At 34.2% G+C, this 21,938-nt stretch overlaps 1 protein-coding gene across 5 annotated transcripts in view; it reads right to left on the reverse strand.

Moving 5' to 3' along the window:
- The window catches only part of NBEA (neurobeachin), a 769,899-nt gene that overhangs the window by 587,636 nt on the left and 160,325 nt on the right, over positions 1 to 21,938 (reverse strand). For all 5 annotated transcript variants that reach the window (XM_027877685.1, XM_027877686.1, XM_027877684.1 and 2 more), the window contains exons 11-13: positions 20,349 to 20,457; positions 13,470 to 13,622; positions 8,303 to 8,471 (exon numbers count right to left, since the gene is read on the reverse strand). In XM_027877685.1, coding sequence (XP_027733486.1) covers positions 8,303 to 8,471; positions 13,470 to 13,622; positions 20,349 to 20,457 — 431 coding nt within the window. The remainder of the gene's footprint in view (positions 1 to 8,302; positions 8,472 to 13,469; positions 13,623 to 20,348; positions 20,458 to 21,938) is intronic.

Consider the following 21,938-nt stretch of genomic DNA (forward strand, 5'->3'; position numbering starts at 1 on the left):
AGGTAGCAATCCTGATCTCAGACAAAGCAAAAGCAAAAATAGATCTTATTGAAAAAGATAAGGAAGGAAACTACATCCTGTTAAAAGGCACCATAGACAATGAAGTAATATCATTACTAAACATATATGCACCAAATGGTATAGCATCCAAATTCTTGGATTTACAGGAATTCAGGGAGTTACAGGAAGAAATAGACAGCAAAACTATACTAGTGGGGGACCTCAACTTACCCCTCTCTGAACTAGATAAATCTAACCACAAAATAAACAAGAAAGAAGTTAAGGAGGTGAATAGAACATTAGAAAAGTTAGGTATGATAGACCTCTGGAGAAAACTGAATGGGGATAGAAAGGAATATACTTTTTTCTCGGCAGTACCTGGCACATACACAAAAATTGACCATGTAGTAGGGCATAAAAACCTCACAATCCAATGCAGAAAGGCAGAAATATTACATGCATCCTTTTCAGATCATGATGCAATAAAAACTATATGTAACAAAGGGCCATGTAAAGATAGACTAAAAAATAATTGGAAACTAAATAACCTAAGACTAAAAAATGATTGGGTCAAACAACAAATCATAGAAACAATCAATAGTTTCATTCAAGAGAATGACAATAATGAGACAACATACCAAAACTTACGGGATGCAGCGAAAGCAGTTCTTAGGGGAAGTTTTATATCTCTAAATGCTTACATAAATAAAATAGAAAAAGAGGAGATCAATGAAATGGGAATACAACTAAAAAAAGTAGAAAAAGAACAAATTAAAAATCCTCAATTAAACACCAAATTAGAAATACTGAAAACCAAAGGAAAAATTAATAAAATTGAAATTAAGAAAACTACTGAACTAATAAATAAAACTAAGAGCTGGTTTTATGAAAGAACAAATAAAATAGATAAACCTTTGGCTAATTTAATTAAAAAGAAAGAGAGAAGAAAATGAAATTACCAGTATCAAGAATGAAAAGGGTGAAGCTACCACCAAGGAAGAGGAAATCAAAACAACAGTTAGGAATTATTTTGACCAACTATATGCCAACAAATTTGACAATCTTAGTGAAATGGATACATATTTACAAAAATATAAATTGCCCAGATTAACAGAAGAGGAAGTAAGATACTTAAATAATCCCATCTCAGAAAAAGAAATTGAACAAGCCATTGATGAACTCCCTAGGAAAAAATCTCCAGGGCCAGATGGATTTACATGTGAATTCTATCAAACATTTCAATACTATATAGACTATTTGGGAAAACAGGTGAAGGAGTTTTACCAAATTCTTTTTATGATACAAATATAGTACTGATACCTAAACGAGGAAGAGTCAAAACAGAGAAAGAAAATTATAGACCAATTTCTCTAATGAATATAGATGCAAAAATTTTAAATAAAATATTAACAAATAGTTTACAGCAACTTGTCACAAGAATAATAAACTATGACCAGGTAGGATTTATACCAGGAATGCAGGGCTGGTTCAATATACAGAAAACTATCAGCATAATTGAGCACATCAACACCAAAACTAACAGAAACCACGTGACCATCTCAATAGATGCAAAAAAAGCTTTTGACAAAATACAACACCCATTCCTATTAACAACACTAAAGAGCATAGGTATAAATGGAGTCTTCATTAAAATAATAAATAGCATCTACCTAAACCTTCAGCAAGCATAATATGTAATAGGGACAAGTTAGAAGAATTTCCAATAAGATCGGGGGTAAAACAAGGATGTCCATTATCACCACTGTTATTCAATATCGTACTGGGCTTTAGCAATTAGAGAAGAAAAAGAAATTGAAGGTATTAGAATAGGCAAAGAAGAAACAAAGCTATCACTCTTTGCAGATGACATGATGATATAGAGAATCCTACAGAATCAAGTAAAAACCTACTTAAAATAATAAACAACTTTAGCAAAGTTGCAGGCTATAAAATAAACCCACATAAATCATGGGCATTTCTATATATTACCAACAAAGCCCAACAGTAAGAGATAGAAAAAGAGACATTCCATTTAAACTTACTGTAGACATCATAAAATATTTAGGAGTCTACCTCCCAAAACAAACCCAGGAACTCTTTGAACACAATTACAAAACACTTCTCAGATGCCAAGGCACGCCTGCTGGCTGAACAACAGAACAGAAAGAAAGATAGTGAAACCTCTTTTGTTCCAACCAACATGGCTGTGAACTATGTGCAGCACAACCAATTTTATCATGAAGAGCTCAACGCTCCAGTTCGGAGACACAAAGAAGAGCTGAAAACCCGACCCCTCAGGGTGGGAGATACAGATAAGCCAGAACCTGAGAGGTCTCCTCCAAATTGCAAGCGCCCCCCCCCCCCAATGAAAAGGCAACCGATGATTATCATTATAAGAAGTTTAAGAAGATGAACAGATGATATTGATATCAGCTCAGTGGGAGTAGGTGGGAAGGGGATTTTTGCAGAGAGTTTATTTTTTGTCAAGTACAAGATACAATGTAAATATCACAGAAAGCAAAGTTTGTTTCTTTTAGATCTCTTTAGGCTGTGCAGTTGTATTACAACCTATTTTTGGATTTTTCTTTTTTTGCAAATAGGTATGTTTATGAGTGTGACCATATGAAAATTGACTGTAATGCTCTTACATGTTACCTGCCAGATTTTCTTAAAAAATGGATTGATATTAACCTCACATTAAGCTGTGAGGTTTTCCATTTTTTGTCAGATGTGTCTTGTTACTATTTCTAAATCTCCTTTGTAAACAAGTTGGTTTTCTTTTGATATTTGGGTAATGTGATAGTAGACTGCAGGAATTATGTGATCTTATTCTTTAAACTATTTTCTTATGCCCAGATCTTGCTCCACAGCTTAGTTAGGGAGTTTTGTTTAAGAAGGATAATTTAGAAGACTGAGGTTTGCTACTTGCTGTGAGAGTTTCAGCAAGTCCTCTCCCTTCCCTTGAGCCACGCTTTCCTCGTCTATAAAATGGGGCAATTAATAACCATACTACCTACCTTGCAAGGTTGTTGTGAAGATCGAGTGAGTATTTTGTAACCCTATGGTGCTTATTTGAAAAAAAGAAAAAAGAAAGAAAGAAACAGCAAAGAAATCCAGGATAGGACTAACGGAGGCAACAGTGGCTTTTCTGACCTTCCCAGATTCCTACTGGTTGTTCCATACAATTTATTTCTAAATCAAGAAGTTGTAGCTGAGTGTTTTAATTGTTACATAAAATACTCCATAATTTTTACATTAAAAAAAAAAAACACGTTTCACACAAAAAAAGTCAGATGTAAATAATTGGAAAAACATCAGTTTCTCATGGGTAGGCCAAGCTAATATAGTAAAAATGACAATTCTACCTAAGCTAATTTACTTATTCAATGCCATACCAATCAAACTACGAAAAAATAATAATAAGATGCATTTGGAAGAACAAAAGGTCCAGAATATCAAGGGAACTAATGAAAAGAAAGGTGGCCTAGCCATTCCAGATCTTAAATTGTATTATAAAGCAGCAATCATCAAAACTGCTTGGTACTGGCTAAGAAATAGAGTGGTGGATCAGTGGAATAGGTTAAGTATGCAAGACACAGTAGTCAACGACTATAATAATCTATTATTTGATAAACCCAAAGACCCCAGTTTCTGGGATAAGAACTCACTCTTTGACAAAAACTGCTGGGAAAACTGGAAAAGAGTATGGCAGAAATTAGGCATAGACCAAAATCTCACACCATATACCAAAATAAAGTCAAAATGGGTTCATGATTTAGATATAAAGGCTGATACTACAAGCAAACTGGGAGAACAAGGAATAGTTTACCTATCAAATCCATGGAGAACAGAAGAATTCATGACCAAACAGGAGACAGAGAACATTATGAAAAGCAAAATGGATAATTTTGCTTACATTAAATTGAAAAGTTTTTGCACAAAGCCAATGCAACTAAGATTAGAAGGAAGGTAGAAAATTGGGAAAGAATTTTTACAACCAGTCTCTCTGATAAGGGTCTCATTTTTAAAATATATAGAGAATTAAGTCAAATTTATAAGAATACAAGCCATTCCCCAATTGACAAGTGGTCAAAGGATATGAACAGACAGTTCTCAGATGAAGAAATTAAAGCCATCTATAGTCATATGAAAAAATGCTCTAAATCACTACTGAATAGAGAAATGCAAATCAAAGCAACTCTGAGGTGTACCACATCACATCTATCAGATTGGCCAACATGACAAAACAGGAAAATGATAAATGTTGGAGAAGATGTGGGAAAATTGGAACACTAATGCATTGCTGGTGGAGTTCTGAAATGATCCAGCCATTTTGGAGAGCAATTTGGAACTATGCCCAAAGGGCTATGAAAATGTGCATACCCTTTGACCCAGCAATAGCACTTCTAGGGCTACATCCCAAAGAGATTATACAAATGGGAAAAGAACCCACAGGTACAAAAATATTCATAGCAGCTCTTTTTGTGGTGGCAAAGAAGTGGAAATTGAGAGAATGCCCATCAATTGGGGAATGGCTGAGCAAGTTGTGGTATATGAATGTAATAGAATACTATTATGCTATAAGAAATGATGAACAGGCTGACTTCAGAAAAACCTGGAAAGACTTGTATGGTCTGATGCTGAGTGAAGCGAGCAGAACCAAGAGAAGGTTGTACACAATGACAGCCATGTTGTATGATGACTAATTTTGATAAACTTAACCCCTTCCTGGCAATACAAGGATCTAAGACATCTCCAGAGGCCTTGCAATGGACAATGCTATCCACATTCAAAGAAAGAACTATGGAAATTGAATTGCTAATTTTTTCTCTTCTGTTGAATTTTGTTTCCTCTTTCTGATGGTTCCTCCTATTGGTTTTAATTTTTACTTAAAACATCACTAATGTGAAAATATGTTTAATATGAATGTAAATGTATAGCCTATATCAGACTGTGTGCCATCTTGGGGAGGGTGGTGGGGAGGAAGGGGGAGAAAAATTTTGAACTCAAAAGCATATGGAAGTGATTATTGATAAATCAAAATAAATTTATATAAAAGTAAAAAAAAGTATTGATTTATTTCCCTTTGTCTTGAAATATTCATTGATAAATGTCTGGACTTGTTTAGCTGATCTGGAGGCCATCATCCTTTCTGTTATTAATATCTTCTCTTGTTAGTTTATCTCCTTTTGTTCAAGGTCTTCAATTAAATTTTAATACTCTTCAGATCCTTGCTAATTTCAGTCTTTTTTTCTCAAATTCCCCTATCACTCACTTTTGACTCCTTCCCCTTTGATAGTAGTTTCAGTTTGGGCTCAACTTCAAAAGCTTTCTTAGTCTTCGCAATTCACATTTCACAGGCTTCAATCTCTGCCTCAAGTGTTTTTGGTTTTGGGGGGTTTCGGGGGGGGCAAATGGGGGGGTGAGGGGGAAGAACTGGCCCTAACTAGATTATGTGCTTTTTACTTCAATTTAGTGGAGTACCACTGAGCCACACACACACGCATCCTACCTGAGTTCTCTGGCTAACCATTGTTGCTTAAGTGCCACTGCACCATTATCCCGACCCAAGCATGCTTTTTTGTCTTTTGATTTGGCATTGGATGATGAGGCCCTGAGTGAATACATTAAAAATTAAGGATTTGCTTTTTTTGCTGTTAGTTCACTGAATTATACCTCATTAGGACTTGTGGTGACTTAAACCATGTTGCCAGATAAAATCCCTTTACATCTTGTGCATAATTCCTATTTTGGAAAGGCTGGCAAGTTTTGAGAGGTCATGAACATTGGAGAAAATGTCTAGCCCTCCATCTTGTTGGTCTTGTGACCCTCAATTATCTCTTCAACACCAAATGTCCTGATGATACTCAAGACTTTCTCAATTCCCTCAGTTTCTTTTCTGCTCTGATTGAAGGATTGACTAGTAGAGCAATAGGGGGCTCAGAACTTAGCAAGTGACTCTCCATTTTCCAGCAGATTTTGTTTCCACTCCACGCAACATCATGCTGCCCCCTTTCCCCATTTCAGCTTCATTTTTATGTCATCTTCCCCAGTTAGTTTCTAAGTTCCTTGAGCGTAGGGATTATCTTTCTTTTTCATATTTGAATCCCCAGCACTTAGCACAATAGCTGACACATAATAGGCACTTAATAAATTTTTTTAAGGTAATTGGGGTTAAGTGACTTGCCTAGGGTCACATAGCTAGTAAGTGTCAAGTGTTTGGTCTGAGGCCAGATTTGAACTCAGGTCCTCCTGACTTCGGGATGGTGCTCTATCCACTGCTCCACTGTGCCACCTAGCTGCCCCCTTAATAAATGTTTACTGAATTGAAATGAATTGATGACTTTAGGGAAGAATATGTTAATTTAACAAGAATTTATTCAATTCTCAGATCTTCTTAATAAAGGTAATATCCTTCTGTCTCAGGACAAAGAGAAGACTTTGGAGAGGATGTCTCTATTTCTGTCAAAACCATCCATCACCATTCTTCTAGTGTCCCAGGTTCATACCCTTGGTATTATCCTCAACTCCTCATTTTCCCTCACCCCATATATCCAATCAATTGCTAAGTCTTGCTGTCCCTACCTCCATATCTTTCATATCTACATAGCTCACCTATATTCAGCAGAGTAATCCCAATTACTCATACAGCTGCCATCTTAGTTCAGACCTTCATCCTACTTCAAGTCTAACCTGACTCTAGTTTCTCCTACACAAAGACTGGGCAGACTAATTTTCCTTAGGCCAGACCTGATCATGTTATTCTACCCAATCAATTCCAGTGGTTCCTATAGACTCTAAGCAAATTCCTTGGAGCCATATTTTAAAGGATGTTCAAAGCTGAACAAAAGAATTTGCGTTATCTGCCTAATCTATCTAGTCATAAATAACTGGAGAAATATTCATTGCTTATGGTTAAGTTTTGACAATATAATAAAAATAACACCATCAGTTAAATTAATTTATTTATATAGTATTATATCTATCAAACCACCAAAAAATTATTTTTGTAAAGCTATAAAAAATAATAACAAAATTCAAAAGGAGGGGAAAAAATGGTGAGAACATCCATGGGATGTAGAAAAAAATAATCAGATCTGCCTCTTCTCTTTCAAGATATAACACAAACAACTTTCATACAAAGCCATTCCTGATTATCCCCAACTGCTAGTGCCCTCTCTCCCTAATAATCCTGTGTTAATTTCTAATTGTTTCATAACTTGTATTTGTACATAGTGTCTCTCCCCATAGAAAGAAAGGTCCTTGAGAGGAAAGATAGTCTCATTGTTTTAAATTTTAAAGACCAGGGCCTAGACCAGTTGCTGGTAAAAGCAGGTATTTGATGCCTATTGACTGATTGATTATTGACTCCAAATCCAGCACTCTAAACATCATGCAACAATGCCTCTCATCAAAAGCAACAGAAGAGAGAATGGCTGCTAAAGTCTGTGATAGCTTCTAGAGAAGAAATATTGAACATTAAAGTTCAGTAAGATTCTAACACTTAACCCTTTAGAATAATTACAATAGGATATTATCATGAGCAAGTATTATGTAGGGAAAAGTAAAGCCTCTGAATGCTTGAAAACCAAACACCGAAATATACTTACTAGAATAATTCATTGAAATTCCTGCTCTAAAAAATATATGGGGGGCAGCTAGGTGGCGCAGTGGATTAAGCATCAGCCCTGGAGTCAGAAGGACCTGAGTTCAAATGCGGTCTCAGACACATAATAGTTCCTAGCTGTGTGACTCTCGGCAAGTCACTTAACCCTGACTGCCTCACTAAAAAAAAAAAAAAAATGGCTATTTTCTACATAAATTGTGGGAGGTGTTGGGGCGAGACAAATGACATAATAACTAGCATTTATATTTTCTGGTTTACAAAAATCTCTATAAATATTATTTCATTATATCCATACCACAAACCTGGGAGGTAGGTGCTATAATTGTCCTGATTTTACAGAGAAAGTCACACAAAGTTTAAGTGACTTGCGCAGGGTCAAATACAGCTACTCAAGTGTCTGAAGCATTTTTTTTTTAACTCAAGTCTTCCTAATTCCAAGTCCTCTGCTCCATCCACTGCACACCTAGTTCCCTCTATATATCATCATAGTAGTATAACAAAAAATTGAACTCTTTGCTGAACACAATTCTCAATATGCCATTCCTTCATTCAACAAAGCATTCATCTATACTATGTATTTCCACGGCAGCATTAACCTATACAGTGAGATAACATTTAATAATACATGCATATTACATAATAAGTAAAACATAAATGTTGCAATATTGTACTTACCTAATCCTTTAGGAATAATGCCACTGCTATCAGCAGGATTAATAACCCAATAGTAATATTTCAATGTGTGCATTAGCTGTAATACTGTTCCAACTCTGCGTATGGTAGTGTAGATGGTAGCAGTTCCAATAAATTCAGCAGATAAATAGGTATACAAAGAAAGTTGAACCTAATAAATAATACGTAATATGAATGTCTAGGAATTAATGCAACTAAAAGGATAAAAATTAATAGATATTTGTTACAAATGTTCATTTTATTTTGGGTTAAATACACATACTTTTAAATATTAAAATTTAAATAAATTTGAACAAAATATTCAATTATTCCCCTAAGTCTCCTTCAAAATATTTGGGTAACTGTTTCCCATTCAATTTTCCTTTTATATGGTCTTTGTTCTGCTTTGGTTCTGCTATAATGCCTGAGCTATTTCCATTATATTGATCTATTAAAATTCATTTGAACATTCTCCCATGTTTGGATATTTTTTATTTTTCTCAATTTTTAAATAACTACAAATAACACCACTACATCAATCTTTGAAAAGATTTCTCCCTTTTTCCCCCCCTCAATAACTATTTGGGGGCATATTTCTATTAAAAGAATTACTGGTAAGAGTATGATTTTTTTTTTGGTAATTTTTAGTATTTACCACCAGATTGCTTTCCAAAGGATTCTACTGTTTTTCCATTCGACAACCATAACAGTACATGTGTTTCTATCAAACTCATGAATATTAAATTTAGTTCTTTTAATTTTTTTTGCCTACTTGAGGACTATGAGATGGTACCACAACCTTGTTTTAACTGTGCATTTCTTCGTTAATGAGGATGAGTTTATTTTAAATGACTACTAACACTAACAAGTTTCTTCTGAAACTGTCTTTGTTTCATTTGCTCCTTAAAGACTAGGAATTTATATAGTGTGTAATGAAAGTCTAAATCCTTTTCTCCACCAAAATGTGAAACTTTTTTCCAGAATATATTTTGTTAATTAGTAAATCAATCCTTCAATTTTTATTTTCTATACATTTACTGAAAACTGCTCTTTTGCAAATATTTGGTTGGACTCTGCTTCTCAAGTGAAGTTCTCTATTTTTTCTTAGTACCACATAGTTTTGATGATAATAGTTCTGTGATATGTTTAAAAGAGGTATATATTTTGTTTTTTTAGGATCACTGATCCAGTCAGTCAGTTTCATACATTTATTAAGCACCTACTACGTGCCAGGCATTGTGCTAAATGCAAGAGATGCCAAGAAAGACAAAAGACAGTCCCTGCTCTCAAGCAGCTCACAATATAATGGGAGAGACAACATGGAAACAAGCGTTTACAAATATGCAAATGCATATGGATGTGTGTACACACACACACACACACACACACACACACACACACACACACACACAGGATAAAATGGAAATAAAAAAAGAGGGAAGGCTCTATAGTAAAGAAAGACAGGGAAAGATGCCCAGTAGAAGGTAAAATTGTAGCTGGGACTTGAAGGAAGTCAAGTGGTGGAGATGAGGAGGAAAAGCATCCAATTCATTAGAGATGGCCAGTGAAAATGCCCAGAGTTGGCAGTTAAGGTATCTTGATCAAGGGAAAGCAAGGTCAGGATCACTGGATCACAGAGAGTTTAAGATGTAAGAAGACTAGAAATGAGGTAGGAGAGAGAGATTATGAAGGATTTTAAAAGACAAATAGAGAGTTTTATATTTCATCCTGAAGGTAATAGGGAGCCACTGGAGGTGCCTTTAATATACTGGAATCTGAGTGGGGAGAAGAGAGATATGTGACATAGTCAAACCTGAACTTCAGGAAGATGAAGACGGACAGGTGTGGGGATCAAATTTTATCAGGTATACGAATTAGCAGGCAATTGCAATAGTTTAAGTATGAGGAGATAGCAATGCCAGAGGTAAAAAAAGGGATATATATGAGAGTTGTTACAAAAGCAGAATTGACAGGCCTTGGCAACAGAATGGATATGGGGGATAACTGACAGTAAGTGAAGGATGACATGTAAGTTGCAAGCCAGTGAGACTGGAGGTTGGTGGTGGTGTAGACAATAAGAGAAAAGTTAGGAAGACAGGATCATTTGTAAAAGAAAGATGAGTTTAGTTTTGAATCTGCTGAATTTAGGGTGTCTCCAACAAGCAGCTAGAAATGCAAATCTGGAGGTGAGCAGAGAGGTTAGGGCCAGATTGATCAATGTGAGAATCATCAAGAAATGTGATAATTGAATCCATGAGACCTAATGAAATCAACAAAATAAACAGTAGGGGAAAAGACCTCAGGAGAGACCCCTGTGGAACATGTACTTTAGGAGGAATGAAGACCCTTCAAAAGAAATTGAAAAAGAGTGGTTGGACAAGTAGTAGGAAAATCAAAAAAGAGAAGTGTCCAAAAAAAAAAAAAACCTAAAGAAAAGAAAGTATCAAGAAGAGAGTGGATGACAGTTGTCAAAAGCTTCAGAAAGATCAAGAAGAATGAAGATTGAAAAAAGGCCATTAGATTTAGTAGTTTCAGAGATCATTGGTGACTTTGGAGAAATCAGTTCAGTTTAATAGTGAGGATGACTACAGAGAGTTAAGAAGAGAGTGAGAGGAAAGGAAGTGGAGGAATGTATTGAAGATATCTTTCCCAGGGAATTTTAACAACAAAATGGAGGAAAAATATGGGACAATATTCAGCAGGAATGGAGAGATTAAGTGATGGTTTCTTGTGCTTAGGAGAAACCTGGGCATTTTTGTAAGCAATAGAGGAACAGTCAGTATTCAGTGAGAGATTGAAGATAAGTGAGAGAGTGGGGATGATATAGAGGATAATCTGCAAGAGAAAACAAAATCAAGTGGGATTCAGAGTTGAAAGGGACCCTCAGAGACCATCTAAACCAATCCCCTGATTTAAGATGTTATAAAACAAATAAGTAATGTTCAGATATGTTCAAAGCATGTTACTTTTTAAATATTTTAGTATGTTTTATTTAACCTTAATTTTTTAACATTAGAAATAGATAATACCTATACTAAAAATAAACTTCTTTATTGAAACATTTAAGTAAAAAGAGTAAAATTAATAATATGACAATCTATAATAATAAAAATGATGAAATGTATATGACAAAAGACTAGAAGAACTTTTTAAAGATAGGGAGCAAGCATGGCTGGGGCCTTAAGGCCACAGGTTCCCCATCCCTGACTTAGACCAACATCCTCTGGCAATGCCTAAATACATCTTTTCCTCCTAATACCACACAATGTTGAGCATAAAAGTTACTTGACATGGAGTAGAACGCAGAGCACTAGCACCAAGCTCAGCTTCAATTTCTACATTAGTGTCTTGCACGTAACAAGTCACTGCACTTCTGGACCTCAGCTGGCTCATCTGTAAAGCAGATGGTGAAGCCCTGTCACCTCACAGAACCACTATGAGGACAGCCTCTTAAAATTTTAAGAATTAGAAGTATGAGGATTTAGAAAGAAATGGAAAACCCATTTCCAAACAAAGCAATCCAACTGACTTTTGAACAGCTCTCAGTGTTAGGAAGGTTTTCCTGATACCAAACCTACATTTGCCTCTTGGAAACTTCCACCAATTACTTCTAGTTGACCCCTGAAGCCAAAGAGAACAAATCTAACTTGCATTTCACAAAAGAGATAATAATACCTTCTTCATAGGCACTATAAAATTGGGTCAAAAGGCCTCAATTCCTTGAGGCCAGGAATTTTATCATTTTTTTTTTGTATCTCCAAGGCCTGTATCAATTCCAAGCACACAGGCATTTAAAAATGTTTTTAAAAGAGAAAAATGAATTGTACATTTATTAATTTACTCACTCATAAACACATAATTATGTTATACATTTTAGTTTCATTTTTAAATGTTTTTGATCCCAGAAACTTTAAGATAATATAAAATATTATTGTGAATTTTTTTCATTATATCATAAATAGCTAATGCTCATTAAGTCTCTAAATTGTATATGAAGATCCTTTTATAATCACAAAATAGCTTTACATACTGCTCCATTCTCTTCAAAGAACACTACTACAATTATTGCTGCTGCTGCCACCTCCTCCTCTTTATTTCTTCCTCAGATTGGTACAGTATTTTCAATTCCTTACAATGTTGCTATAGATGTTTTGGTGGTTGGACTTTTTTGTTTTGTTTTGTTTGTTTTCCTTTGTTCTTTCTTTCTTTTTTTTTTTTCCCAATGTGCTGGAGGAAGTACTTAAAATCAGATTTTCCTGACTTTGAGAACAGATCTGTATACACTAAACTCCTTGGTTTTTAATGAAATAGTTCCTATAAACGTACTCCTCATTTTACAAATATGGAAACTGAAGTTCGGAGAAGTTAAAGGATCTATCCGTGGTAACAGCAGATTTGTCAGCTGGTAACAGCAGAACTGGGATTAAAACCCACATTTTCTGATTTTAAGTTCAATGCTTTTTAATTTATCTCATGCAAGCCTAACACACTAAACATATTTTCTCTTAGTCCAAAGCAGTACAAATTTAAAAAAAAATACCTTCCCTTCCTTCAGGAAATGGAACTAGGTTGAAAAAGAATCTTTCAAGATATTTCTTCTTGATAGACAGTATGGCATAGCGGATAGAACATTTGTCTTATTGTCAGCAAGAACTGGTTCGAGGAGCAGCTAGGTGGCACAGTGGAAAGAGCACTAGTCCTGGAGTCAGGAGGACCTGAGTTCAAATCCAGCCTCAGACATATAATACCCACTAGCTGTGTGACTCTGGGCAAGTCACTTAACCCCAATTGCCTCACAAAAAAAAAGAAAAATGACCTGGGTCCAACCCTACCTGTGATACATACTGGCAGTATGACAGGGGTCAGACCACTTGATCTCTCAGTGCTCCTTGGCAACTCTCTAAGACTTTAAATCGGAGAAGAGTTGCCTAACTACTTTAGGAGAGTTAGATTCCACACTAGTAATCCTAAAAACATGGAAGAAATCACAATACCAGAGAAAAACAAAAGCCTTCAATTCTGAAAGCTAAAAATTACTTCAAAAGAAAATCATTTAACTTCATAAGTTAAAATTAAAAGGTTATTAGTATTTTTGTTTGGATATTTTAATTAGAGCAAATCAAAACTATATCTTAAAACAAAAGGAATATGAATAATATGAACCAAATACCTTCGCAGGGGTATGTATCCAGATGGCTGGGTTGAAAAGGATGTGATCACAAAGCTGCTTCAGTAATGGTGCTCCATGAGATAAACCATCAAGGTACTTTGCGAAGGACAAAAACTGTTCCAGGACCGCTCTGGTTATATGAACCCTGGATGACTAAAAACATAAAAATCTTGTTAGAAGTAAGTTTCTTTCCAGAATATCACGCTGGAAAATGTTGGACATAGTAAAAAAAAAAAAAATGATAAGGTTTTAGTCACATATTAATATAGTTGAGGGTTTTTTCATAATCCCTTTAGGCTCTATAATAAGAGTAGTTTAATTATTTTAATTTGGTCTGCTATTTAAAATATTCTATTTAGTTCCAAAAGATGCTGGAATCTAAAAAAAAATGTTTTTGAGGCAGTGTGTTTCATAACTATTGCATAAATTCTGTATATACATAATATACATCATACTACACTTAGTACAGTTTAAAAAAGTGAAATAAGAAAGGCAAAAACCAAGTTTCATTTTCAGCCTAGAGAACTAAACCGGGGAAAAATATTATGTGACTGAAGGAATCTCCCTAAATATGGGTTTTTATAATTAAATTAATATACACCTTAATAATTAGTGACTTCAAAGAAAAGGCAGGCATAGGGGAAGATAATAAAAAAAAAAGTTTGGAAAACATGGCTAAGGAGTGAAAAACAAGAAAAGGGAAAGGCTTATATACCATACAGAAGCACTGTCTATACAGTAAATCAATTAAATTCAATGAATATTTATTAAGTGCCTCTTATGTGCCAGGAACTGTGCTAAGGGTTGGGGATACAAAAAGAGGCAAAAGATAGTCTCTATCCTCATGGAGCTTAATATATAATGGGGGGAGACAACACAGAAATAAACATTTACAAAACAAGTTATACACGGGATAAATAGGAAATAATTAAAGAAGGGAAAACAATGGAGGGGTTGGGGAAGGTTTCCCGTAGGAGGGATGATTTTAGTTGGAACTTAAAGGAAGCCAGGGAGGTCAATAGTCAGAGTAGAGGAGGGAGAACATTCCAGGAATGAAGGACAGCCATAGAGAATGACAGGAACCAAGAGACAGAATATCTTGTTCCTGGAACAGCCAGAAATCCAGTATCATTGGATTGAAGAGTCCGTATTGGGAAGTAAGGTGTAAGGAGCCTGGAAAGGTAGGGGCTAGGTTATAACAGAGTTTGAATGCCAAAGAGAGCATTCTATATTTGTTCCTAGAGCAAAAGGAAGTCACTGGAATTTATTAGGAGGTGGGGCTGGTCTGGGAATGATCCAACCTGCATTTTAAGAAAATCACTTTAGTGGATGAATGGAGAATGGATTAGAATGAGGAGACACTTGAGGCAGGCAGACGCACCAGCAAACTATTGCAGAAATAAAGGTTTGAGATACTGAGGGCTTCCATTACAATGGTGGCAATGTCAGAAGAGAGAAGGGGGCATACTCAGGGAATGCTGCAGAAGTGAAATCATCAGGCCTTGGCAACAGCTTGGATATGAAGGGTGAGAGATAGTGAGGAATCCCAGATGTCTGCTAGGTTGCAAGCTGGAAGGACTGAAATGATGGTGTTGCCCTTTACAGTAACAGGAAAGGTAAGGAGATTTTAGGAGGAAAGATCATGAGTTCAATTTTGGATATATTAAGTTTAAGATGTCTACTGCACATCCAGTTCAAGATGTCTGGAAGGCAGCTGGAGAAGTGACACTGGAGGTCAGCAAAGACACTGATGTAGAAAAGGTAGATTTGAGAATCATCAGTACATGGTCAGCTTGGTGGTGCAGTGGATAGAGTACTGGCCCTGGATTCAGAAGGACCTGAGCTCGAATCCAGCCTCAGACACATAATACTTACTAGTTGTGTGACCCTAGGCAAGTCATTTAACCCCATTGCCTAGCCCCCCCCTAAAAAATCAAAGAGAATCACCACCATAAAAATGATAATTATATCAAAAATATTTTGAGAAGGTAGGTGATGAACATGGCAAGCATCAAATAACTTTTTTACAATGAATTTTACTATACTTTTAACAGATTTGAAATGAGTGGTTAATGATATATTCATTATTCCTGGATCCAAATTTGATGCATTTCTGAATCAAAATCTTTGCTCAAATCAATGCCAAACCAGAAGAATAAAAGTGAGAAAACAATCAATTGAGGGTAATCCTACCTGCCCTATGCAAACAACGTGTTGATACTGAAAAATGGACAAAAGAGCAACAAATGCACCTTTTCTGAAAGAAGTTAACCTAACCAAGGAGCCTACAAAGCATCTCAGCCAGCAAATATTTTATCTTCTTAAAGAGTACATAAATATGGAAGCTAAAAGCAATATAAATTTAGAATCTAAACTCTGGGCAATGAAAGATGAAACTGGAAAAACAAACAAAATAAATAGGAGAGATCTGTGAAGATTTTTTATGATAAGTACTTTACTGTATCGATGCCAAGGGAATTAGCAGATTTAGACCCTGAAAGCCTGCATGAGAAAACAGAAATAGCATTTAACTGGCCAAAACCAAGTATGTACAATGGAGGCACATGCTAGAGATGACAAAATTTTTAGGCTGTTGAGGAAGAGATGGATTATCAAAATACCTGAAAGAAGGTGAGCTATCAAATGCTTGGGGGGAGAAGGGGAAGGATGCTTCTATTACCAAAAACAAAACAAAACACATAAGTAAAACACTGAGAATATATCAATAACTTGTAAACTATATATGCACACTTTCTTATCTCTACCAAATTTTCATTAGAATAATCTACACTTTCATCAAAGGCATACATTCATAAAGGGTATGCTTGTAAAAGGTAATAGAAGGGCACAGACAAGATTCCACAAATGATATTCTATAGTAGACCACATATTTAGTCACAAAATTGACAAAAAGTTATGTCAAATACAAGATCCAATTATATTTATGTTCATAGTTGGTTGACGTGAGAAAAAAACAGTAAAATAAAGCCTTACAAGCCACCTTCTACAAGAAGCCTTCCCTAACCCCTCTAAATTCTAGGAATTTCCTTCTTTTAATTATTTCCTATTTATCCTACAGATAGTTTGCTTTGTGTATATTTGTTTGCATGTTGTCTCCCCCATTCTATTATAAGTCCTCCTCCAAGGACTATCTTTTTGCCTTTTTTTGTATGCCCAGGGCACAGAATAGAAAGACACATGCTCACGAAGGCATTTGATATGTTCACATAGGCTGTCCAGCAGAGTTTGAATATAAAATGGATTTGCTATTAAAAAGTAAGGTCCCTCCCAATATGTTCTTTTTCCAAATGACACTGTGCTGGATTATATCATGTCCTAGAACACTGCAAAGCTTTCTAATGAAATCTGTCATCCCTCAACAGGGTTCAGTATATCCATCCACACAGATAAACCAGTTAGATGAATACCTACTGTCCAAATTCTGATATGCAGTTAGATGGACAACCATAGTGATGGTTCTGTGTGTGTGTCTGTGTCTGCGTCTGTGTGTGCAAAGGACAGTGAACATGGACAATGAGGAGCTTGGTGCAAAATGGAACAGTAGAGGGAAAGTGGGCTGGACTACCTTCATGAAACTGCTCAGTACTTTCAACAACCCCAAGAGGCTCCCAGAAACAAAAACCCATCACTTTAATGTCAATATTCTTCTGGTATTCTTGTATGGAGACAAATCAAGGAAAATCAATCTATGAATAATTAAAATTAAAATGGGGGCAGGGGCAGCAACCCAAAAAAGTAAATAACTAGCATAAAGTAATGTTTTTATCTCATCTAGCAGTTTCTTCTTCTGGACTAGGAAAAAGAAATCTTTTGGCTATAGAAGAAAAAGTAGAAGGATTTCTACGGTAAGAATAAATTAATAGGAAAAGTTTTTGACAAAAAGTTAAATGTATTGGTTGATACTACTTTTGAAATCAAGGAAAGAGACAAAGGCCTAAAAATGGTTATAATTTAAAAATAATAAATACACTAAATTATGTAGATCTTAGGATTTCTTTTGTGCTTTTTTGTTTTTTGCTTTAAAAGATTGCTCAAAACACATCTGTCTTGATGTGTTTAAGTTGCTTAAGTATAACTTTCTACAAAGAAATTATCTTTGATAAATAACTAAGGAAGAAGGGAAGGAGAAGCAAGGTCAGTCAGAAAAAGGACAACATGACAGAATCATGATTCAAAAACGTCTTGAATAGTTGAAACCGAGATGAAATTTAACAAAGAAAAATTTTAAATGCTACACTTCAGTATAAATCAAGTGCACCAGTATGAGCCGAAGAGAAATGTCTTGACAGCAACTTACTACTTTCCCATTTTGCACTGGCTCATAGAAATTTATCATGTTTCTCTGAATTTCTCAGATTCAAGGTTTCCTTTGTCAACATGAGGTTTTCATGATCACTCCCTACCCCATTAAAATGTATTTTAAAGGTTAAAAAAAAAAAGCAAAACTATTCAATTACATTCATATACCACAAATATTTGGTCACTCCCCAATTACGGGGCACCCACTTGTTTCTAAAACTATCACACAGAGTTGGACTATAAATATTTTGTTTATATATGAAACCTTTCCTCTGCATTGACCTCCTTGGAGTATGTGACCAATGGTGGAACTGATGGTACAAGGGGCATGAACAAGTTTTCTGACTATTCTCACATAAATACCAATTGCTTCCACAACAACTGGACCACTTCACATTTCCACCATCAGTATATTAGAGTGCTTGTCTTCCTATGGTCTCTATTCCCATTAACTATTTCCATCTTTATCCAACATTAGAAATTTGATGAATGTAAACATCAGAGTTGTCTGTAATTTTCTATTTGTTAGTGATTTGGAGTTAGCAATTAATGATTTTGGCTATGGATAGCCTACAATTCTTTTAAAAACATTACGCCTTGAGCATTTTTCTATTTGGGAATGTCTTTTTCTCTTATATATCTGTCAATTTTTTATATATTCTGAATGGCAAAAATATTTAATGCAATCATTTCTCCATACTTTTAAATTCAGCCTTGACAGTAGTTGCATTGATTATGTTATGGTAAAAGCTTTTTAAATTTGTATCGTAAAAATTATCTACTTTGTTTCTGTGATGTCTTCTGTCCTGTCTTTGGCTATGAATTCTTGAAAGATGCCTCTTTCTAACTTTCCTATAGTATTTTTTATTATAGTACACTTTTTACATCTGGATATCTCATCCATTTGGAATTTTAACATAATACACTGCATAAAACACTAATCCTAAGCCTATTTTCATAGCCAAATTGCCTTACAGTTTTCACAGCAGATCTTTTCTAAAAAGATTTCTTTCCCCACTAATTTTAGTTCTTGAACTACTCTGTTAATAACCTCCAGGTGTTCATGGTTAATTTTTCCATTGACAAAAATTTAAATTTTAGTGACAGACCCACATATCACTATTATTTCCATATGGTTTGACATTTGTTTTTTCTTCTTTTATCATATATCTGTAGAACTACTATACGGTGTTTGCTGATTAAAGAGAAATGAAGCAAATTAAATTATTTATAAATTAATGTTACAATATAAACAAATGCTATTAAACATATGTTTAAGTACACTTTCCAACACCACAAATGACTTCAGCTCTTTTAACCAATGATCTTGAGCTCCTGTGGTTTATCTCCTAAGTCTCAAAAGTCACAGTTCAATATCAACTTCCAATCAAGCTATTTCTACTTACACACTATCAAGAATGAGGTTAACAATATTTACGGTAGTCTTCTGTGAAATTACATTACTCTCAATATTACTTCTTCCAATGCAAGTGAAACTAATAAATCAGTTCTTATCTTCCAGTTCAACGCATGATTTACAAACTAACTCAAAGGGGAAGAAGAATGCATCCTGACAGAAAAGGTAAGCAGGTTGACGTTCATCCAAATTAGGTTGTAGTGAAATAAAACTTCAGTACCATTTAGTGAACTCTCAATTTATGATTATATTTTCATTAATGAGGTTATAGAAATGGTAATTCTAATACTCAGTTTCTAGCACAATAAAGAGTGTAAATAAAATGACAAATTAGGTAATATATCCCATACATGCTTTGCTTGAACTATTTTTATATGCTCTCATGATTTCTTCAAATTTAGATAATCCATAAATGCTTTCACTCTAAATATAGAACTATTTATAAAATAATCATTGGTGAATACTTTCGCACCAAAGTAAAATTTAAATAGAGAGGAACCTTTCACTAATACCAAGTTACATACAAAAATCAAAACAAAAGAGACACAGGAAAGATAGAAAACTTCCTGGCAAATATAGAACAAATATTAAAAATTAAGCCTAAGTTAAAAGTATATGTAGCTTAATGCAAAAGTTTATGCATAAAGAATATATTAACATAACAATAACATAGAGGGAAAAGGGTCTCCCAAGTATTATTTACCTCGAGTATAAAAATGAAAATTTCAGAAAGTTAATCTTTTTATTTGATTTTATAATGAAAAATGTAAGAGAAAACTAAAACAATGAAATATTTTGGATATATTCTGAACAAAAATGTGTTTTAAACAATAGACAAGCTAGGTTAAGAACAGAAAAAGATAAACTGAAAAAGAAACTACACTACATGAAACATGAAATAAAGTAAATGAATTAAAGTTCCTTTGTGAATTTGATTTCCAAGATCCTTTACTCAAAACATTTTAATAACTTAAAATCCTAAGAGCACATAGCTCCAAATCTTATTTGAGTCTGTCTACACTGTAAAATGTGTGACTTTGAAAAGAATTACTTGCCTCTGGATAGAAAAGAACAGAAAAATAATTACAACTATGTTCTATTTTCTATATTTTTGAAGTTGCATAGTAAAAATCATTACTTACCTTCTCAAGTAGGTAACCAATGACTAGAAAGCCTTTTCCACCCAGCATCTGCTCTTGCATGGCCACTGAACTCTTCAGCAATTCAACGAGGAATGCCAAAAGAGTCGCACTGTATACAAAGTATAGTTATATAGATAATGAACAAAATTGGATTACAAGTTGATTTCTATTTATACTATTATTTTATTAGATAATAAAATAACATTCAAATCTAATATAAAGTTTATTTTTTCACATTACCTTTCATGAGAAACAAATATGAAAAAATTATACTTTATTCTTTAAGTTTCTATCACAAACTTATTTCATATTAGATTCCTCCTGACTGTCACAAACATAGGACTTTGACATAGACAAACTCCAAACACACAGTTTACAGACACACACAGACACACAGACACACAGACACACAGACACACACACACACACACACACACACACAGAGGTATACCCACTTTAAGCAAATCCAAACATGAAACTATGAATTTGTAAAAATACATTATCAGAGGTTGAATCCCTTTAGCAAAGGCAACACTAAAGGCCTACTTTAAAATTACAAAATACCAATCTAAACACATTAATATATAAGCAAAGACATAGGAAAACCTCTATTGTCTAAAATTGGATACACTATTAAAAGAGGTAGAGATCATATTATGTTACATTATATGCACATACATATGCACATACATGTCATATGTGCATTCATTTTAAGCAAAGAATATGAAAAAACTGAAAAGATTAAAAAATGAAATGATTAGGTTTCAAACAAATTAAGATGTACAAGCATGTAAATTCAGAAAAACCTGTATTCACTAAATTTCATCAAGAAATGACTTGACAAACTAATCAGAAAGAACAAACTTTTTAAGAAAGATAGTGGACCTAAAAATGTATTAGGATGAATTATGAATGTTTTGATCCTTTATGTTCATACCACAGAATTATAAAAATCAGTAATTTAAAAGGAAAGATGCACTAACATTCAGAAAATATCCTACTTACAATATTTTTTTAATTTCCACTAAATAGTACCAAAATGACATTCCATATATTTGAGTAAAAGAAGCTAATTAAAGTAATTTGGGAATTAATTTTAAGTCAGTAGTTAAAATATTTATGTCCCATAATCAACATAAAATAAAATTTAATTATAGGATGAAAGGTTTAAAATTATCCCAGAAATAAGACAAACTATAAATTTTACTTTACAGTCACCCTAAATAAGAAAACTTTTCATGTTTCTTTACAGTTATCATAGAAGGCACTCTGTTAAATTTGTGTTTCATTAATATTAATCATGCTCAAAGTCAGACCTACAATCAAGGATAGAATTAATGTCAAAATTAGAAAAATTATTAGAAAAGACAGAAAAGCTGATGATATATTTAATATGGGTGAGATAAAAATACTATCCAAAAATCAAAGACTCCTCTACCAGAAAATAAAGTTTTATATACAAGACAGCAAAAATATTAGCTGGCCCTACAATGTCAAACCACAAAAATTTAATTACTACACAATTTTGCAATTCCGTGATATTCTAGTAACTTTCTCTTTCAAAGTATTGATAAACTTTTCCCATAAAGA

The sequence above is a fragment of the Vombatus ursinus genome, unplaced genomic scaffold (assembly GCF_900497805.2).
Source record: "Vombatus ursinus unplaced genomic scaffold, bare-nosed wombat genome assembly UNPS02014813.1, whole genome shotgun sequence".
Taxonomy (NCBI): Eukaryota; Metazoa; Chordata; class Mammalia; order Diprotodontia; family Vombatidae; genus Vombatus; species Vombatus ursinus.